Source organism: Varroa destructor, unplaced genomic scaffold (genome assembly GCF_002443255.2).
Source record: "Varroa destructor unplaced genomic scaffold, Vdes_3.0 BEIS01000001.1, whole genome shotgun sequence".
NCBI classification, from domain to species: Eukaryota; Metazoa; Arthropoda; class Arachnida; order Mesostigmata; family Varroidae; genus Varroa; species Varroa destructor.
The window spans coordinates 1,495,204-1,512,667 of NW_019211454.1; the positions used below are offsets into that span (position 1 = coordinate 1,495,204).

Consider the following 17,464-nt stretch of genomic DNA (forward strand, 5'->3'; position numbering starts at 1 on the left):
TTTAATACATATTTATTATAAATTAAACTTATATTATTTACTCCACGGCTATCGTGTCTGCGTTTTTTGTTGTGTTATCCTCTGCAGACGCAAATGCCGCAAGTTGCATTCAATTTGTATGTTGTTTTTGTGTGTCATTACTTTTTAGTCCAATTCTCTCTTCTTTCTTAACTTTAACTCTTAACGACGCTAATGGCCGCAAACTGTGGAGTTTGTTTATGTTCCAATTTGCGCGAACAGAAGAACACCTAGTCATCCACAAGCGTAAAGCGTAACTTGCATGTTGTTTATTTTTGGCTTGGCGGCGTCCATTCCAGCGACTGTTGCAGGCCTCGACGAAATCCACCCAACCAGCCTTCTGCACACGCCACTCACATACCTTCACCCCTCTCTCCTCGGGGTCGTCCCCCCCCCCCCCCCACACACATACACAAGTAGACACAGACGGATTTTGCAAGTGTCAGGTCAGTGACCTTCCCTGTTCTTTATTTATTTATTTCGTTTAATTCCAGACGCCACGTCACGCAGGCTGCTGTGTAGCAATACTCATTATACTCCACACACATACGCTTTGTTTCACTTAGGTGCTACAGACGCCTGCAACGCAAGAGCTCTACGATCTGTATTTGCGGGTATCTGTGCATTAATTAGTTGTTAATTTAGCTGAATTGTACCGATGCATTTGTGCTGTGTTAGAAATGCTTACAAAGTCTGCCTCGTCGCTGGTTTGTAAGTTTCCCTACGAATCACTGCATCACACAGATATAGCTGATAAGTCAAATTCACTAATTAAAGTTTATTGATTTAGCAGATCGCGCCTATGTCATGACAAACTCCACAGTTTATGTTGCCTTCTTTCACTTCCGTCTTATTCCCCTCTGTTTCGTTCTTTTCTCGTCATTTGCTATTGTTATCGTCCTCTCTACAGTTAATAGTTGCCCATCACAATCATCACCATCGGATTACAGATTTTTTTGATATATTTACAATAGAACTCGGCGGCCGCTTATCTGGATGTGTGTGCGTGTCTGCCTGTTTGTCTGTTTGTAGTACGCATCAGTTCTTCGTTTTCTGCCTCTTTCTCTTTCGCTGTTTGTGTGGTAGACCACAGGTCAATCAGATGATATGGCATATAACACATATTATGCAGGTTGTTTTGTTAATAGCCGGATCAAGTCGTTCTTCGTGTCGTTTGTCGGTCCTTCGATTTTCTATATTCTTCTAAGACAGTCTAACATACCTTAGTAAATCTCATGAAGGGAGAACTTAAGGAAACCACTACTCGTCGTGTAACAGACACACGGTAGATACGTTTTTCTTTTTGGGAACATAACGTCGCCAGCTGGTCGACTGCACAAATCCGACGAGTTGTCCATCGCCATACATTGCTTCATAGAATTTATCCTCAGCTTGCTATGTTTTATTAGTGGTTCAAGCTTCATTATCAACATGCTCTACACTGTACGTGTGCTGAAATAAAGACACTATTGTTTCAATGATCTTTTTTCTGTCAGGGTTTAGCAGCCTCAGTTCTCTTTCAAAAATGGCTTACTGAAACTCAGTGGAAAAATATTATTACATATATATATATATACCTCGTTGTAAGCCGAGGCGCGGTTTTCGTGCTGTTTTACTTTGTGTTATTTGTTGTCTATCGATTTCTGTTATCTTTCTTTGTTGATTTATTATATGTGATGCGAGCGTTGTCGGTAGATGTCGGTCGCTACGTGTCCATCTCTGTGCCGATGATTGTATGTACTTACACATGTAGGTGGGTCTGTATCATTGTTAGACACTCTCTTCCATTGCGATTTCGTTTCTTGTCTCCTTGTGCTTCCTTTGTTATCCTTTTCATATTCTCTATTATTGTTGGTGTGGGTTCGATTTTTATTTTTGTACAGGTTCTGCTATACAGGGAGGGTTATCATTGGCAGGAAGGCAACAAGTGTATTAGGAAAATCTGGCTCCAAACCAACATACCCACCAAACGTATGCAGCAACAAGATGAAGAATGACCTCAAATTTGCCTTTCCTGCCGTTGTAGCCCAACTGGCGCGGAAGCCTCGGGGCTCGCACGCAACGAGACTGAATCAGCTTTGTTGGAAAACAGAGGGTGAGTGAAATGCGTTTATTCGGAGGAGTTGTCCCTCTCTCCCCCGCGCTCTTCAGAAGCAGAAGCAAGACTGAAAGGGGCGGCTATAACATTAGAACCGCTACCGAACCTTGGAGATTCCTTCCTCTCTGATTCTTGGTAATTTTTTTACGAAGGTCTACCGCAGAGACCACTTTCCTTAAGGCACAAGATGTTTTGTGGCCGCTTCAAGTGAATTCAGTGATATGGCGGTAAACGCTCAGCACCTTGAGAAAGAGAGACTGAAAAAACCGCTTACTGACTGTTTTCTTGTTTTTTCCATTACAGGCTGAGCGGATCGTTGGCATGAGGGGAATACATGACAGTGAAAGCGTATGACACGCACGTTTGGGACATTTACAGAATTCGAAGAACAGCAGTGTGGGCGAAGGCGTAAGGCGGAGGGACAGAACACATCGTTATGTACAAGAGAGCCGAGCAACATCTGCTTAATTCATCGGGCAGTATGAGACGTTTCTTGTTGTTTTTATTGCTTCTTTATATATATATATATATATATATATATAAAGAGAGCAGGAGGCTAGGAACATGATATAGGGCGAGAGAGGGAGAAAGAAAACGTATGCGATAGTCTATTGGTGGGCACCTCACAGGTTTTGAGTCACAACGACCACTAGTGGGTCACAACTGGGGCAGCACTAAAACACGGACAGGGGCGGGAATAGCGCACGGACCTAGGCGTTATGAAGAAGATCAAGACGTTGCTCTGCCCTTTGTGAGTAGTAACAAATATATTATACGGATACTTTATGTACAGGTATTGTACAAGAGACACCCTATATTCTGTTTTATTTTGGAAACTCATTGGAGTTTATTAATTCCTTTTAGAGGGAAAAAGACTTCATTTTGGGTTGTCACGGTCAGAGTTCTCCTACTTCGTTGTTTCCTAACTCATACTTCAGTTCCCTCATAACATATCGTTTCTTCCGCATAACCTTCGTCTGGTGAGTATCGAGTGTCTCCGTGCGGCGACACTAAGGCGCCCATTGGTGCCCTAGGTGGCACCGCCGGCGCAGGACCCCAGCTACCATTATTTGCACCTGTCGCTTGTTGTTGTTGTTGTTGTTGTTGTTGTTGTTGTTGTTGTTGTTGTTGTTGTTGTTGTTGTTGTTGCTGTTGTTGTTGTTGTTGTTGTTGTTGGTGTTGGTGTTGTTGGTGTTGTTGTTGCTGCTGCTGCTGCTGCTGTTGCTGTTGTTGTTGTTGTTGTTGTTGTTGAGTATGATGATGAGCTGCCATTATGGGTGCCAACGGCGCTTGAGGTAAGCCGACTACTTGCGCAGACGGTTCGACGGATCCCGACGTTCCCTGCACCCATCCTTGAGAAGAATGGCCGTAGTAAACGGCGTCGGAGTGTTGTTGGTTGTCAGTGGCGGCGGCAATGACGTTCCAGTGAGGTGCGGGGGCTGGTATGGGTTGGCTAGGTTGTACAGGGGGGAGGGGCTCTGGGGAGTAGACTCGGCTAAGACCGGGCTCACCCGGTATTGGACCTAGCGCATAGTCATCCTGCTGGTACGTGGTGTTCAGTGTGCTCATCATCGGCGAGTGCCTGTACGCTGGGTCTGCCGGGTTCACGTATCCGTTGCCGACTGGTCCGTTGTACAAGTGAAGCTCTTTGTCAAATCCGCTAATCTTGTTAACGAGGTCCGGAGTTTGATCAGAACCGTATCCTGACGAACCATTTTCGGTCCGTCTGTCAGTACCGTCTAACTCCGATTTAGGACTGCTGGCGACAACGGGAATTACTTCGGGTTGTCCCTTAACAGTCTTAACAACAGCGAGCTGCTTGAGGAAGCCCTGATTTGGGGGCACTTTTGTGTCGGCGTTAGCGCGGTGCCGTTGGCGCATCACGAATAGGCAAAGACCGAGCGCAATAAGGATCGCCAACAAGACGAAAAAAGCGATTACGCCAATCGTGCCCGTCTTGCCGAGATGCGCGGGATTTAGCAGCTGTTTAGTCACGTACAGTGTGAAATTAGCCGCTGTCGTACCAGCCTTGTTTTCTGACACGCACACATAGATGCCCGAATCGTCGACCTGGACACGATCGATGTGCAGTGAACTGACGTGTACACCCTGCTGACCCTGTTCCTGTTCCGTCGTGTGGAAACGATCGGGATCCATGTAAGTCTCGTTGCCGAAATCGGCTGGTTCCCAGCGGATGATCGTCATCGGTTGCGAGCGGACGCCGCATATGAGGGTCACGTTGGTTCCTTCCTCAACGTGGACAAATGGCATGTTAAGTGGAAGGGCGATCTCTGGTGCGCATGCAAAATCTTCGACATCCAGCTCGGTCCATGGAACTTCGCGTATACGATCGGGGGAGGCGCACGACGGAGCATACAAATTGCCGATGCTTCGTAGAATCATCCATTTGCGAAGAGGCGCCAATTGACAGTCGCAGTGCCAAGGATTGCCGGTCAACGTAAGTTCAGATAAACGTGGCAGCGTTGAGACCGTCTCAGCACTCAACATTGTCAAGCGGTTATTGTCAAGGTAAAGAGAGCCGAGCTCCTCCAAGCCAGCGAACGCGGCCACATCGATATGCTGCAGCTGACACCCGGCAAGTGAGAGGTGTTGTAGGTGCTGAAGACCCTGGAAGGAACTGTTTGTCAGCTGTGAGATCGGGTTGTTGTTCAGGTGCAGTTTACGGAGGTGGCTAGCAGCCTTCAGCGCCTTGGTAGGCACTTCAGTAAGCAGATTGTCTGATAAATACAGCTCAACCAAATTGGTCAGTTGGTGAAACGAGTCCTCGGCAATACGTCCCAGTCGGCAGTGTTGCAAGTAGATCTTCTGCAGATTCGTGAGACCGCGTTCCTGGAAGATGCGTGTTGGAAGCGTTTGGAAGTTATTTCGATCCAAGTTGATCACCTGGATATCCGATGGCAGTCCGCTCGGAACAGTGAACATATTCTTGTCCGGACAGTTAGCTCCAAACTTGCCCTGCCTCCATTTGCAATCACAGTTGCTGTGGCAGGTCAGTGCTCCAGCTATCAAGTTTAGTGCCACGACAGGGAGGAGTAGCATTCGGAGAGCCATAATGTTACGGAAATGGCCGTGGTGGTTGCACTCAATTCGAATGCTGGAGGACTCGCATGAAATAATTGTTGCAAGTGCCTGAAAACAGATAATTTTCAACACTAAGTTAGACATACGTGCTTCAGGGGCGCACTTAAATCGGGTCGTGATTTAGTACACGTATTCAAGCGTTTGGTTGTGTTTATTGTATACGAATATGGATGTGCAAGAAGACTTAACAGCTGTTCAATGTGTTCTGCATGAACGATGGATGTGAAATGGATGCTAAATCCAATCTGTTAACTGTTTTTATTCACTCATCATCTGTTACTGTTAAAACAGCTTACCTGTTGAACTTCATGTACTAAGCTCTAGCTACTGTTTGTTTTTTTTCTTTTTTGATCGTGATTTGATATAACACGATTATTGTAAATAAAGAAGAACCTTATCAGGAGAAAAGCGGCTGTACGACGATGATGCTGTTAGCTGCTGGTAGTTAAGTGTTGTTGAGTGAAGAGCGGGATATTGTGGGTTGTGGTAAGCATTGATACTTCACACGCAAGTGTCCACCCTGTTAACGCCTTGTGTTTGCTGCGGCTCCAGTCTACCCTTACGGTATGATCCTGGTTCATATACCATAGTGTTAACTGACAAGGTATCGTAAAGCCTCATTACAGGCTAGCACCATTCACCCCTCAAATGTATGTGTGCGAAGAGCAGATATGTTAGCCAACTACGGGTGCCGCTTCAGCTGTGTTGGTCAATGCCTATCTCGATTGAGATGACTTGACATAATGTCCACATGGACAGGAATACCATGGACGATGAACTCTCCTAACTTAACTCGTCAGTGCCTAGCTATAGTTAGAGTTGCCAGACGACGACGACGACGACAAGAACACTATAGAACCGAAACCATTTCATTCGCCCTTTTTTCTTTGTTTTATTTTTGAGTCATTGAAGCGGAAGGGGTGTCTACTCAATGATACAGGCGAAATGAACGATAGCACTAACGGCGGTAGCCACAACGCGCCCTGGAAAATTACTTCGGAGCGGCTTATGCTATAAAAACGCCAGACTGGAGCAGGCGGTGGACAATCCAAAAGTTCCTTTTCTGTGTCTATGTGTACCTTGACAGAATTTCTTTTGACTCCCACTGTCGCTTCCGGCCAAGACTAGCTCATCTTCCCCCTTGTGGTCTTCCGTTAATTTGTCTTCCCTTACCTCGACTTCTCCTTCATTCAACCTTCTGATTGATAGAAAGAGAAAGCCAGACGGTGATCAGTTTTCTAGGTCTTGCCTCGTGCAGTCCAGAAAGCCGAGTAGAGGGTTGAAAGAATCGAAGAAGATCCCTAACCGACCTGTTTCACCCCCTGCTGAGTCCGAGATGTTTTGTGCCACTATGATGTTCTTTCGGCTTTCCTCTTCCCACGGTTAGCCGGAGTTGTGCAGGGGCAGCGGGGAATTTGGAAGCCACCGGTGCCGACGTTAGTTAAGTGTTCTTCTGTGTAAAACTTTAATAATGGCTTAAAGCATTCTACGTGTTTCCTGCATTGAGAGTATCAACCAGCGGAAAATCAATACGTTCAGTCGAAACGAAAAAGTGAAATGTGGTTGTTGAATTAAATCAGCACCCAATAATAACCCAAAGCTAGTATTAATACGTAGTAAACTGGGAGTAAGTGGTGTATTTTCCAAGCTTCACTTTACATTTTATAGTTTTATCCTCCTAAGCACAAAGGCGAACAAGTGGTTCTATTCTAAGTTATGGTTCGAATAGTCACTCACTTGCTAGTGAAGTGTCGTTTCGCTTTTGCGGTTCAATGATTATCTTCTCCGTGAGAATCCCGAGTCCACCGAAAGAAGGCGCAGTGAGGAGTGAGAAGGAGAAGAAGAACATCTAGTCAACGGTCCACCCTATCTTTCCTTGCCCCCTTTGAGGCGCATGATCCTTCCTTTTCTGCCTTCACCATTGTTACCGGCGTCGATCACTAGCCAGCATCGGCTACATCAGATGCCGTCAAGCGGAAGGTGATTGTTGAACCAAGCCTGCACCTCTTTGGAGTCGTTTATACACGGTACAAACACAGACACCGACGGGGTGTGAACGTAGTTCAACGATGTCCGCGACCATTCGCGTTTGATATAGGCTTATCGCTCCTTTAAACTTATGATCAACGTAGTTTAAGCATAGGCGCATAGTACTATAGTATCGCCCTACCCCTATACGGTTGCAATGTCACTGTCGTCGCAACTGTCTGTTGAATAAACCCCTCAATGATCTTATCCGCTCCTCTTACCCTTTCCGCGTTGCCTCAGGCGTTCCAGACGGCTCCGCGATATTAACGCTACGTTGCCCCTTCCAGTCTGCGTCACCCGAACGAGGGACGTTTTGATATCTTATTCTCAGCCTTGTCCGTCGAACAAGACATTAACGTGCCAGTAAGTGATTGAAACTGTTACCATCACTTCGTGTCTCTACGAAACTTCTTCACCACTCTTGCTGTCGTTAAATTGAAAAGACACATTATAAGGCATTCCATGTACCCCACTACGACCACCATTAGTTTTCACTGGCAGATGGAGTCTTCGCTGAGAGGTTGTCATAACTAATTGATCTCATGTTTCCGCGTCAACGCGAAAAGAATGTGACGAGCTACTTCGTATATTAAAATGGCTTCTCATAGCCGTTCCCTGGCGCACTTCATTGAAGGCCAACGCGCGTCCTATGGTAGAGGAAGCGATTATCGGGAGCCAGACGGCCACACACACAGAACGCATAAAAGAGAGAGTGAAAAACGACGAAACACTCCCACTTTCAGTTTATCGTTCTCAGCAGCCAGTAGGCTTCCCTCCGCAGCCGTCTTTGGATGCAAATCAACCCAAATACTCGAACTCGGCGGATTCGACTAGATTACCAAGCTGGCTATAGCTCTTTGGTCGCTCTAGTACCACCAACGCCTTTATTGTTCCGCTTACTGCCCTGTCCTATATTCAGGAGGGTAGATCTGCCCTGGCGACGGTCGTCACTGCGTCACACCATGCTGCTGGTTCTGCTTCTGAAAAGTTGCTCATCGGCTTTATAAAGCTGGCTGCTGTTATGGGCTTTGTGAACTCATTCTGAGCTCAGAACAGAACAGGGACTCTTGAAGAGGGTCGGTGTTTCATGGGCATAGGGAACGGACCGAGGCAGAGGTACAGAAAAGGAGAAGAACAACAGAGATCTTTTGCCTCTGCATTTTCTGCTTAAAGAGCGTTCCACCATTCCCGGCCAGCGCGACGCAGCGACGAGCGCATAGCACGCGAATGCGCGGCCAGCAGCAACGGTGTAAAAGGTGAAAACTATCGGTGGGGTCTGACTCCGAGGCAGGCCGAAACTCGAAGCTCAGCACCCTGGTGGTAGCACAAAGCTGTTCGTTCATTCGACTTTAACAAAGACACAATGTACCGCTAATAAATTAATAGCTTTTAGGGCGGAACACATATGTGAGGCGTACGGCAACTACTTGGGTACGCATACGGTTGGTCCACCGACAACGACAAGATCCGCACAGCCACAACTACCACTATTGCTGCTGCTAGCAATTTTCTGTCAAATATTTTCCCAACGAAGTGCGCCCTTCCTCTACCGCCTGGATAAAATTGCTTTTTTAGCTAAAGCGTATGTACTGCTGCATCCACCATGGGACCTTAAACGGTGAGATGTGGTATGCAGAGTATTTGTAGCTTCATGATTATTTTCTGTTGTCGGTTTCTAATTCTGTGTGCGTCTATAATCGGTGCAGATAGGCTGAGAATAAGACTCTGCCGCAGTGGAAATACACTTATTCAATAGTCAATATGGCTGTAATGGTGCCGTCATGGGGGGTGGACATTGTTTCGTGCGTAGGCGATGTTCAAAGGCCAGAGTTGGAGGTCGTGCATCGTCTGAGTGAGCTAGTTCAAGAGATGTTAGACGACTTAGCGTATCTTGTACGTTCTATGTAACATCCAACGGATAGGGTCAAACAGAAAGGCCTACTGTGTATTATTATTATTATTGCTAGAGAATGAGGATAACCTTGCGCAGAGACGCGGCGTGCTCCACGTGTTCACAGTCGGCTATCTACTGTTGTCTGCTGCTGATTCTTTTTCGAGGCATCGAAGAGCCAACCACACCCATGTTAATCTCTTCGTTCAGGCCTCTGCATATCTCGGAGCAATCTTCTGTTGTAATTCTATAGATGTCTCAGCATTGCCATTTTGGAGGGAACGACGCATGACCTTTTCACCGGTCTGGCCATTCATACTCGAAGAAACAACGCGAGTATCCTGAGCGGTCATATTATTGTGTTTTCAGCTGTGCATACATGCAAGAGAAGCGGCATTAGCATTCGCTGAATTTTTTTAGAGAAGTTTACTTAGTCGGAAACAATGGTCGTAGCTGCTTCTACACCTGGGCTCAAAACACACCCTTCTCGAGACGGCGTTTCGCCCTAAAAAGCCTAAAAATTTCCTACACTTTATCGTGCACAGGCTTGCCTGTCTCGTGCTAACAAAGCAAAATGGAAGGAACAGACAAAGAGAAGCTGTGTAAGCCGTGTATCTAGACGCTAGCTTTCAATTGTAGTTTTAAGACTAAATGTAGTTTACATTTTACAGTTGAAGCAAAGGACGCTTGTAGTTATCTCTATCTAATGTTACAATACACTAGTAGTATGTATAGTAGTATAGTAGGACGATATTAGCACGTTAGCTTGCACAGTCATGTATATATATTCTTGGTTGGTTCCGCATTTGAGAAAACAGGCATCGAAAGGACCACTTTTTGGCACTCGACATCTCACTACTTGTACCATGCAGTAAATGTAAAATACTGTAATATATATAACATTTCTATAAATGACAAACGCTTTCTAACGGCGCCTGATGACTTACATACTAAACAGTAAAGCAATAAACAAAAGTGGGCGTTACTTGTGCATGAATACGATATGTAATTCAGTGTATAGGGAATAATGATCTAAGTAGATAGAAGAAGTACTCGTTTTTGCATGTTTCAGTTCAGCTCCGGGCTTGATACAAACTTGCAGGCCGTATCATTCACATCGTTCAAGAAACCGCCTTTGTACCGGAACAATCACCTTTTTCAGCCACTGCTAAGATAAAGTATTCGCAGCTTGTGATAGTAATGTCGTTCGCTTGTGTTGTCAAATATAGCCATCGCTGTTCTCTATCATACAGTATTTGCTATCATCAGCTATTTGCTGTTTTCCGTACGTCACTGCTGCAGGCCCTCCCTCTTTCGCGCTGCAGCTCGCGGCCAAGGAAATTTCTGCAGCAGAGAGATAAGGCCATAGCTCAGGGCTAAAGTCGCCACTCATTCCATTAGCACTTCACAGTCCACTGCTTGAGCTCTCAGCTAGCCTAGACAGTTTTTCCCGACCTCTGGGATTTCTTACTTGCACTATGTGGTCCTAGTGGAACCTTAGCTATCGAGAGCCAGTTCCAACGCAGTGGTCGCGGCTTTGTTGATTCTCAGAGGTAGTAGTATCAGTAGTCATCGTCAGTCACTGAGTGGTCCTTGTCGTGCGCATGCAAGGGCGGTATCACCCACATCGCTGTGCCCACATTGTGGCCAATCTCTATTCGCCGCTGTTTGAGGATTCAACTTCAGTCGATAGCTTATTTACCTACGTTAGAACAGATCCGATGCTTAGCTCACAGACACCGTTTTAGTGACATGTAAAGAGTGGCCAAAGTAAGCTACGGCCACGACTTGGTCCGGCTTCAGGACGGTGTGGGATTCGTTTAAACCAGTAACTTTTGTCGTCTTCTCTGAAAACTTCTAAATTCAACTCGGTTTTCCGGATCCACTTTCCCGTGACATGACTAGCTAGCAGTCAGCAGACCCGTAGAAAAGGACGGAAGCTAGAAAGCGGAACATTGCAGCAAGACATGGTTAGCGATACCTTAGCCTGTTGGTTGGCCTTACGGCTAGCCGAGTGCCATGTCTCTAATTCTGCACCGGTCACGTCTTCGATGTCCCCGACTAGTCCCTGGCTAATCTTCCCCCACTATTTAGCCCCGTTTTAAGTTTCTTCGTCTCTTCTCCCCTCTCGGGTTTAAAATTGTCGCAGGTTAGCAGCCTTCATCGCCTCTTACGGATTCCCAGTTCTTCGAGCCCCCGAAAAAGCCGCTGTCATCATCAGCCGGCGCTCGCCGCTGATAACAGCTTTACACGTTAGTCGCGTGTTTACAGCGCCACCCGCAGCAGCGGAACGCAGTAACGGTCGAAGGCGAGACAGCGAGAAACGACACACGACAGGCATGACAAGGATGTGCTCCTGCACAAGAAAAAGTGGGCAATTAAGAAGGGCTGCGCTACACATAGCACCAGCAGGCGGCGAGGGGTGAACCCTCTCGAGCGGGTTCCGACATATCAAACACCAACATTACCCTAGCGTAGCTTAATTTTAAGTTGACACTCCAGGAAAACAACATGCTTCTACAGTATAATGTTAAATTACGACGTTTCTATATAAATAGTTTAATTTATCAATAAAAAAAGAAGCACAATAATGGTAAATGTACAAAAGAAATGGCCACAGCTACCCTAGCTATGTAATGCTCTTTTATCCTTTTATGCGGCCCCCTTCTCGCTTGAGCCTTTATCGGCTGAACCCTAATGTCATCTATTAATGTCACTAGAGTCCCGGTTTGACAAAATATAATAATAGACCTGATCTTAACATCTAGCCGGATAACAGCAGCTGCGAGGGGTTTCCAGTGTTGCGACCGCTGGTGCGGCTCGTACCGCGTACACAGTGCGTAAAAGCTGCCTGTTCCAGTCCCGCTGTACTCGAGCTTCCTCATCTAATTAGAACTTGTCGACTACCAACTCCCGCTCTGCGACTCCAGCTGTCTACTGGAAAAGTCGCTCGCTCGTTGCCACTACTATGGCGACGATGCTCCGTCGTTGCATTGCTGTTGCTCTGTATGGTTGCGAGAGGTTGAAAATGAGAGGGTAACGAGTATGCCGCGAGATTTACGGAGAGCCGAACCTAGTGGTAAGTACCCGACTGTTGTACCACAGGCACAAGTTTGACTCGAAAAAAACTTACAAACTTTTGACGCCCTAAGCGACCAATGACCGACCGTCTGAGGAGAACACACCCACGCACATCCTCCACTAGCACAGAATAGCTCGCAGAGCAGGATAAATCCCCATATGCATTGTATATACGGTGGACGTCGATCTTCCGTTCGAGACAACAAACTATAGCTGCTTGCCAGTGAGCGGCTAAATACTTCCATCGCCACTTCCGGTGCCGTGGCGAGCGCCTGTCAACTAGGGGAAAATCAGTCTTCTGTCGGTTTTCGAGCTGGTCACGCAAAAACGGGCCACCTCGTAAAAGTGCCACTAGTTTTCTCCATTTGTCGGCCACGCTCTCAACTCACAACTAGCACGGAACTCTTCTAATAATGATAGTCTTATCGATTCGGTCCGCTAAAAAGCTAATTCCATAGGTGTACGGCCGAAACATGCTGAGATTTGCTGGAGTTTTTCCCATCTGGCCACTTTTGATTTATGCTTTGTGCTTCCGTTTTCGTTCTACTAAAAATGAGTTAGCAGCTACTTGTACTTAGGTATACCTAAAATTCATGGAAAATATTATGGTTATAACAATCATAAGATTTACGACGAAGGGATGATGTGGCCTCACCAGGGTTCGATATTGGTGGAGGTTTTATGGACATCAAGGAGTCGCAAATGGGAAAAAATGACAACGGCGACTTAGTTCGATTAGCCAGTATCCTGTACAGAGGAGTAATCATTGAGTTCATTGGGGATTGTGGGTGCTGTTCCTTCTCGGCTAACGTCCTATGACGACGAAGGGCTCGGATACAAAATGAAAATTCTAAGAATCATGAGATAATGGGACGCCCTTTTCGAAAGCAATAACCCATTTACGGTTCCTTACAAACTTAGCACCATCGGACTACACAGAGCATACTTGCTGTCTTTAATTGTCTGCTTCGTCCATTCCGCCTTACATAGGTCAAGTAAAGATCCATTCTGAGCTGATGCGATGACCCAACCACAGGATTACATGTGACCAGTTGGTGCTATTATCGGGCTTTTGGATTTCCAACTGCGACCGAACAAGCCAGCCCCATCTTGAGGCAATAGGCTAAGTCCGCGCGGTTCGCAAACCAGCCAAAATGCAGTAAGGGATAAGAGCTTACAGGGCGTTGAGCGACCACCTCGATTAGATTTTATATCAACGCTGCTGCGGATGATGATTCTTATGGCGATGTTACCGTTACTCCTGCTGCGGCGACAACGGTAAAGGTTCTCACCTTCTGACTAAAATAACTGTCTCAGCGACTGTGCCCACTCGCATGGGGACACCCAGCTGCTGTCTGTTCCGCGATTATCTCTTGTCCGCGCCCAACGCGTGCGTATGCCCCTATCGCCATCCGCCTAGTGAGTGCGTCTGAGTCAGTCTCAGAAACTAACTGAGTATAATGGTTTGAGTTTGTGTGTGTGTGTGCGTGTGACACTAGTCGATGGTTGGGCAGCAGCATGGAAAGAAGAAGTGGCCAGAATAAAGCGAGAAGGAGACAAGGGAAAAACACCTTATCTTGAAATTCATAATTTTGACATTTTTGCTCAGCAACCCATGCCACGAGTCCTTGTGTTGTCCATCGTCGTTGTCGGAGTCGTTGTCATCTTGGACATCCTCGCTAGTCCTTCCTCCGGGCGTATGAGCCTTATTGCGGAGGTCACGCCACCTACTGCTCGTTATCAATATCATAATCACAATCAGCAACATCAAAATCAACATAACAACATTCTTTCCCCTGCTTTGTCGCTGCCCTTGTGCAGTCATAGTATCTATACCCTTTAGGTATACTTATCTGTCTATAAATGTATCTTTCTATCTACGCTTATGCATGTCTGTAAGCCTACATACAGACGTTTACACCTCTTCTTCCCTTTCTATCAATAGGCGAAATAAAAATTGAAACATAAAAAAAAAACTGCAATTTACGATCGTATCGCAATCCTGTGAGGACTGCTAGCTAGTTCTATATAATGTAATTTTGTTGTCAAATTATGTATATATAGCTACGCTGTGTATATGCTATAGTCGATTCAATAACTTAGTGCATATTTCCTATCGATTAAAAATCATAGTGGATCTTAACGTCGATGTCCTTTCCAAGTGGTTCACCCACTAGGGTCAGACGCCTGTGCCTAATTAGAAGATAAAATGACCCACTGACCACCGAGGACAATGCTAAGAGGGGGAACACGAGGCGTGGATATGAAAGACCATACGAAGTCCTAACGAGTTGCGCTGTTAACTCCATCAACACTAACAATAACTCATATTTCAGTAAAAAGTAATCACAATAATTTCATAATCTGCTAAAGATATGAAATAAACAAGCTAAGCGGACAGAAGATCCTAACGAATAAGTTACTGGCTTTTTTCTTTTCGTTTCAGTCATGATCTTCAGCTATGTGCGAACCTTCGATTTGTAGAAAATCTGGCCACAATATTGACGACAGAACGACACATGAGTGAAACTTATCGTTGTCACGCTGCCTTCGGCCTTTTTCTCGTTTACTCTACTTAATCACATCCGTTCATAGTTGCTGATGCTGCTGCCAACGTGGTCGTAGTCATCAAGCAAGAAGGAGCACGAACTAGGACCAGGGCTCGGTATCCACCACTGCTACTAATACTACAAGCTGTTCAAAAAAGGTGTACCCAGTGATTTAATAGAAACTGATATTAATTATACTTAGTACAAGAGTCTGTGTAGCTATCTATTTAGAAGAGGGGGCTTAAGAGAAGATGGTGAATTTTATTTCTAACAGGACGGGGCGATCATAATGATGAAAACGCTGAATGAAGAGGTTCTATAGAGCACAGTTCATATCTTTCAGACCTGACGCCAATGGATTTTTTTGTGGGGATATTTTGAAGATAATCTACAACAAAAACCGACAAAACTGGAAAATTTAGAAAACCGCGATTGCGAATTAATAGCCCACAAGAATAGTAATTCGTTTGAGCATATGCAGTAACTTAGACATTCTATGTAAATTTTTTTGGCCGTTTTAAAGACGAATTATATTTGAAAGGAAAAACACTGAAGTTATATGCATATATTTTTAAGTTACTTTGTGCTACTATTACAAGTACCGTTTCGTATTGGTCTTCATCAGTAAGCCGTAGCCTTCGTACCCGTTCGCGAACGTTCACATATTGTCATTGCTTGTGCGATACTGCTTTAATGCCTGATCGTTTTACATGCGGAACAATTGACATCGAATTAAAACTGGGTTCATCCCCAGCCATTCAACTACTGCTACGTAATACAACTTTGTTTCGGAACCACTGAAGCTATTGGAGCCGCCATTGTCGCCGTCGCTGCTACTGCCACTGCACGATAACGTCATAGAACCAGTAGCCTAGCAGTAACTGTCTGCCCCAATTTTTCTACCCCCCGCTCGAGCGCCCCTCCACTCTCTCCTTGAAGAGCATCTCGTCTCCGCTTCATCGTTTTGCCCTCATACGCACACCTTATAGCAAGCGAGTTCTAAAGTGATTGTACGCGTAGTGAAAGTATAGCCTTAAGCGAAAGCTTTAGAAGCATTATAGTCTGCCCAGGCGTTGTGAAGAGGCGGCCCTGCTGTTTCGTGAAGTAAAGACCCTGAAGGTGTCAGCCTAGGCAAACGATAGTGGGCAGTTTAGCAAACGACAAGGTCTTATAGCGATGGCGTCGCTTGCGAACTCTATGTGTATGTATGTATGTGTGTATGTGCGTATGCATGTTTGTATCTGAGTCAGATGTGTACGTTAGCGCTGTACTAGGGGTTAGCAGGCGGCTAGTGGATGAAGGTCAGCTGAGTTGGGTGGGTCATCGTCGTTTTCTTCGTCTTCGACATGCAAGGCCAAAGAAAACCGTCGTGTGTTGGAACTAGTTTGCCGCCGGCCAACGAAAAGCTGCTTCACGCGGCCGATGCCCGTGGACACTGTGCCAAAACTATGAGTCACGTTTCCGGCCACGTCAGCCACTCCCAGATCCCAGCTATCGGTCGACTTTTTTTGCTTAGGCGGAAACTTAGGCTACACACTCCCGCTCGGCTGAACTAAAATCACCTGCGTACATTCGCCCTTTTAAGAAAGCTTAAAAGATCATTGGTGATACGGGGAAAAGTCGGTACATATACTGTAAGAATGTCTTCCGGAATGAAAGTGGAGGGTGTGCAAAGGAAAATCTTCAAGTCATCGTTTGTACCTAAAACTGTTGTTGTTGTTGTTACCGTTGGTAATACTGATGACTATCCGTGGGAAGGAAACAAACATTATTTATTTATGCGCGGAAAAACCAGGAAACCGAGACAGGCTGGGTTGGGTGTATGACGATTCTCGATGTTTTTACGATGGTGTGAAATACTGAAAAAGCTAAACACAAACTTAATTTCTCTTGCTTTCCTTCAGTTCCCTTATGCGACTTTCTCAGCCTTTTGCTTTGAACCAGTTTCATACAATTTCCTTCTTCAAGCGAATTTTCATGCTCATTGGCTCAAATAGTTCGTTGGTGAAACCAAGGGATCCAAAGCATATATTTATCTTTTTTAGTCGCTTGAGAGTTCGATATGGAGTAACCGATAATGGCGTCCCGCTAGCCGAACCCCACTATTACCCAAATCACATGACTCGCCCCCTTTTTACACTGGTCGAGGACTGTGCAACGGGCAAGCAAGCGAATCCTCTTCAGGGATGGAATAACGCGACGATGGTAACAGTAGCAGAAGGCAACGGGCTACGGACAGGCTAAACGCAGCCAGATTACCATACCCATGGCACGGGTAAAGCTATGCCGTTGCTGTGGCTCGTTCAACATACGGATACTACTTCGTTTCCTCAGGCTCTCCTATTTAATAAAAAGCGTTCAACGTAATAACGCTCTAGCCTTAGTTTTCGGAAGCTGCCCGTTATTCTGCAAATCATTCTCAACGAATGCAAAAGCACTCGCATGTTTCCCGTCATTGTAATAGCAGCAGGTCAAAAGCGTCAGCCATTGTTACACACCATCAGGAACATGCCAGGAAAATCTGGCAAAAATATACCAGAACGAATAAGGCGCATTGAGAGAGCAAATAAAAGGCTGAAAATGAAAAATAAACGTTTCACATATGCGTTTAAGGACTATTCAGTTTATATCTGATATAGTATAGGTCTAACAGCAGAGACAAAGTATCCTTCATTAGATTTATAAAACATTTACATT

General features: G+C 45.6%; 1 protein-coding gene and 1 long non-coding RNA gene across 4 annotated transcripts in view; one reads left to right on the forward strand and one right to left on the reverse strand.

Moving 5' to 3' along the window:
• LOC147758111 (uncharacterized) overlaps positions 1-17,374 on the forward strand; it is a 31,995-nt gene extending 14,621 nt beyond the window's left edge. For all 3 annotated transcript variants that reach the window (XR_015319468.1, XR_015319470.1, XR_015319469.1), the window contains one exon: positions 1,902-17,374. This is a non-coding gene — a long non-coding RNA (uncharacterized LOC147758111). The remainder of the gene's footprint in view (positions 1-1,901) is intronic.
• LOC111243377 (uncharacterized) overlaps positions 448-17,464 on the reverse strand; it is a 186,117-nt gene continuing 169,100 nt past the window's right edge. Inside the window, exon 9 of the mRNA XM_086977921.1 lies at positions 448-5,266. Within this exon, the coding sequence (XP_086834047.1) occupies positions 3,044-5,266 (2,223 nt within the window). The 3' untranslated portion in view covers positions 448-3,043. The remainder of the gene's footprint in view (positions 5,267-17,464) is intronic.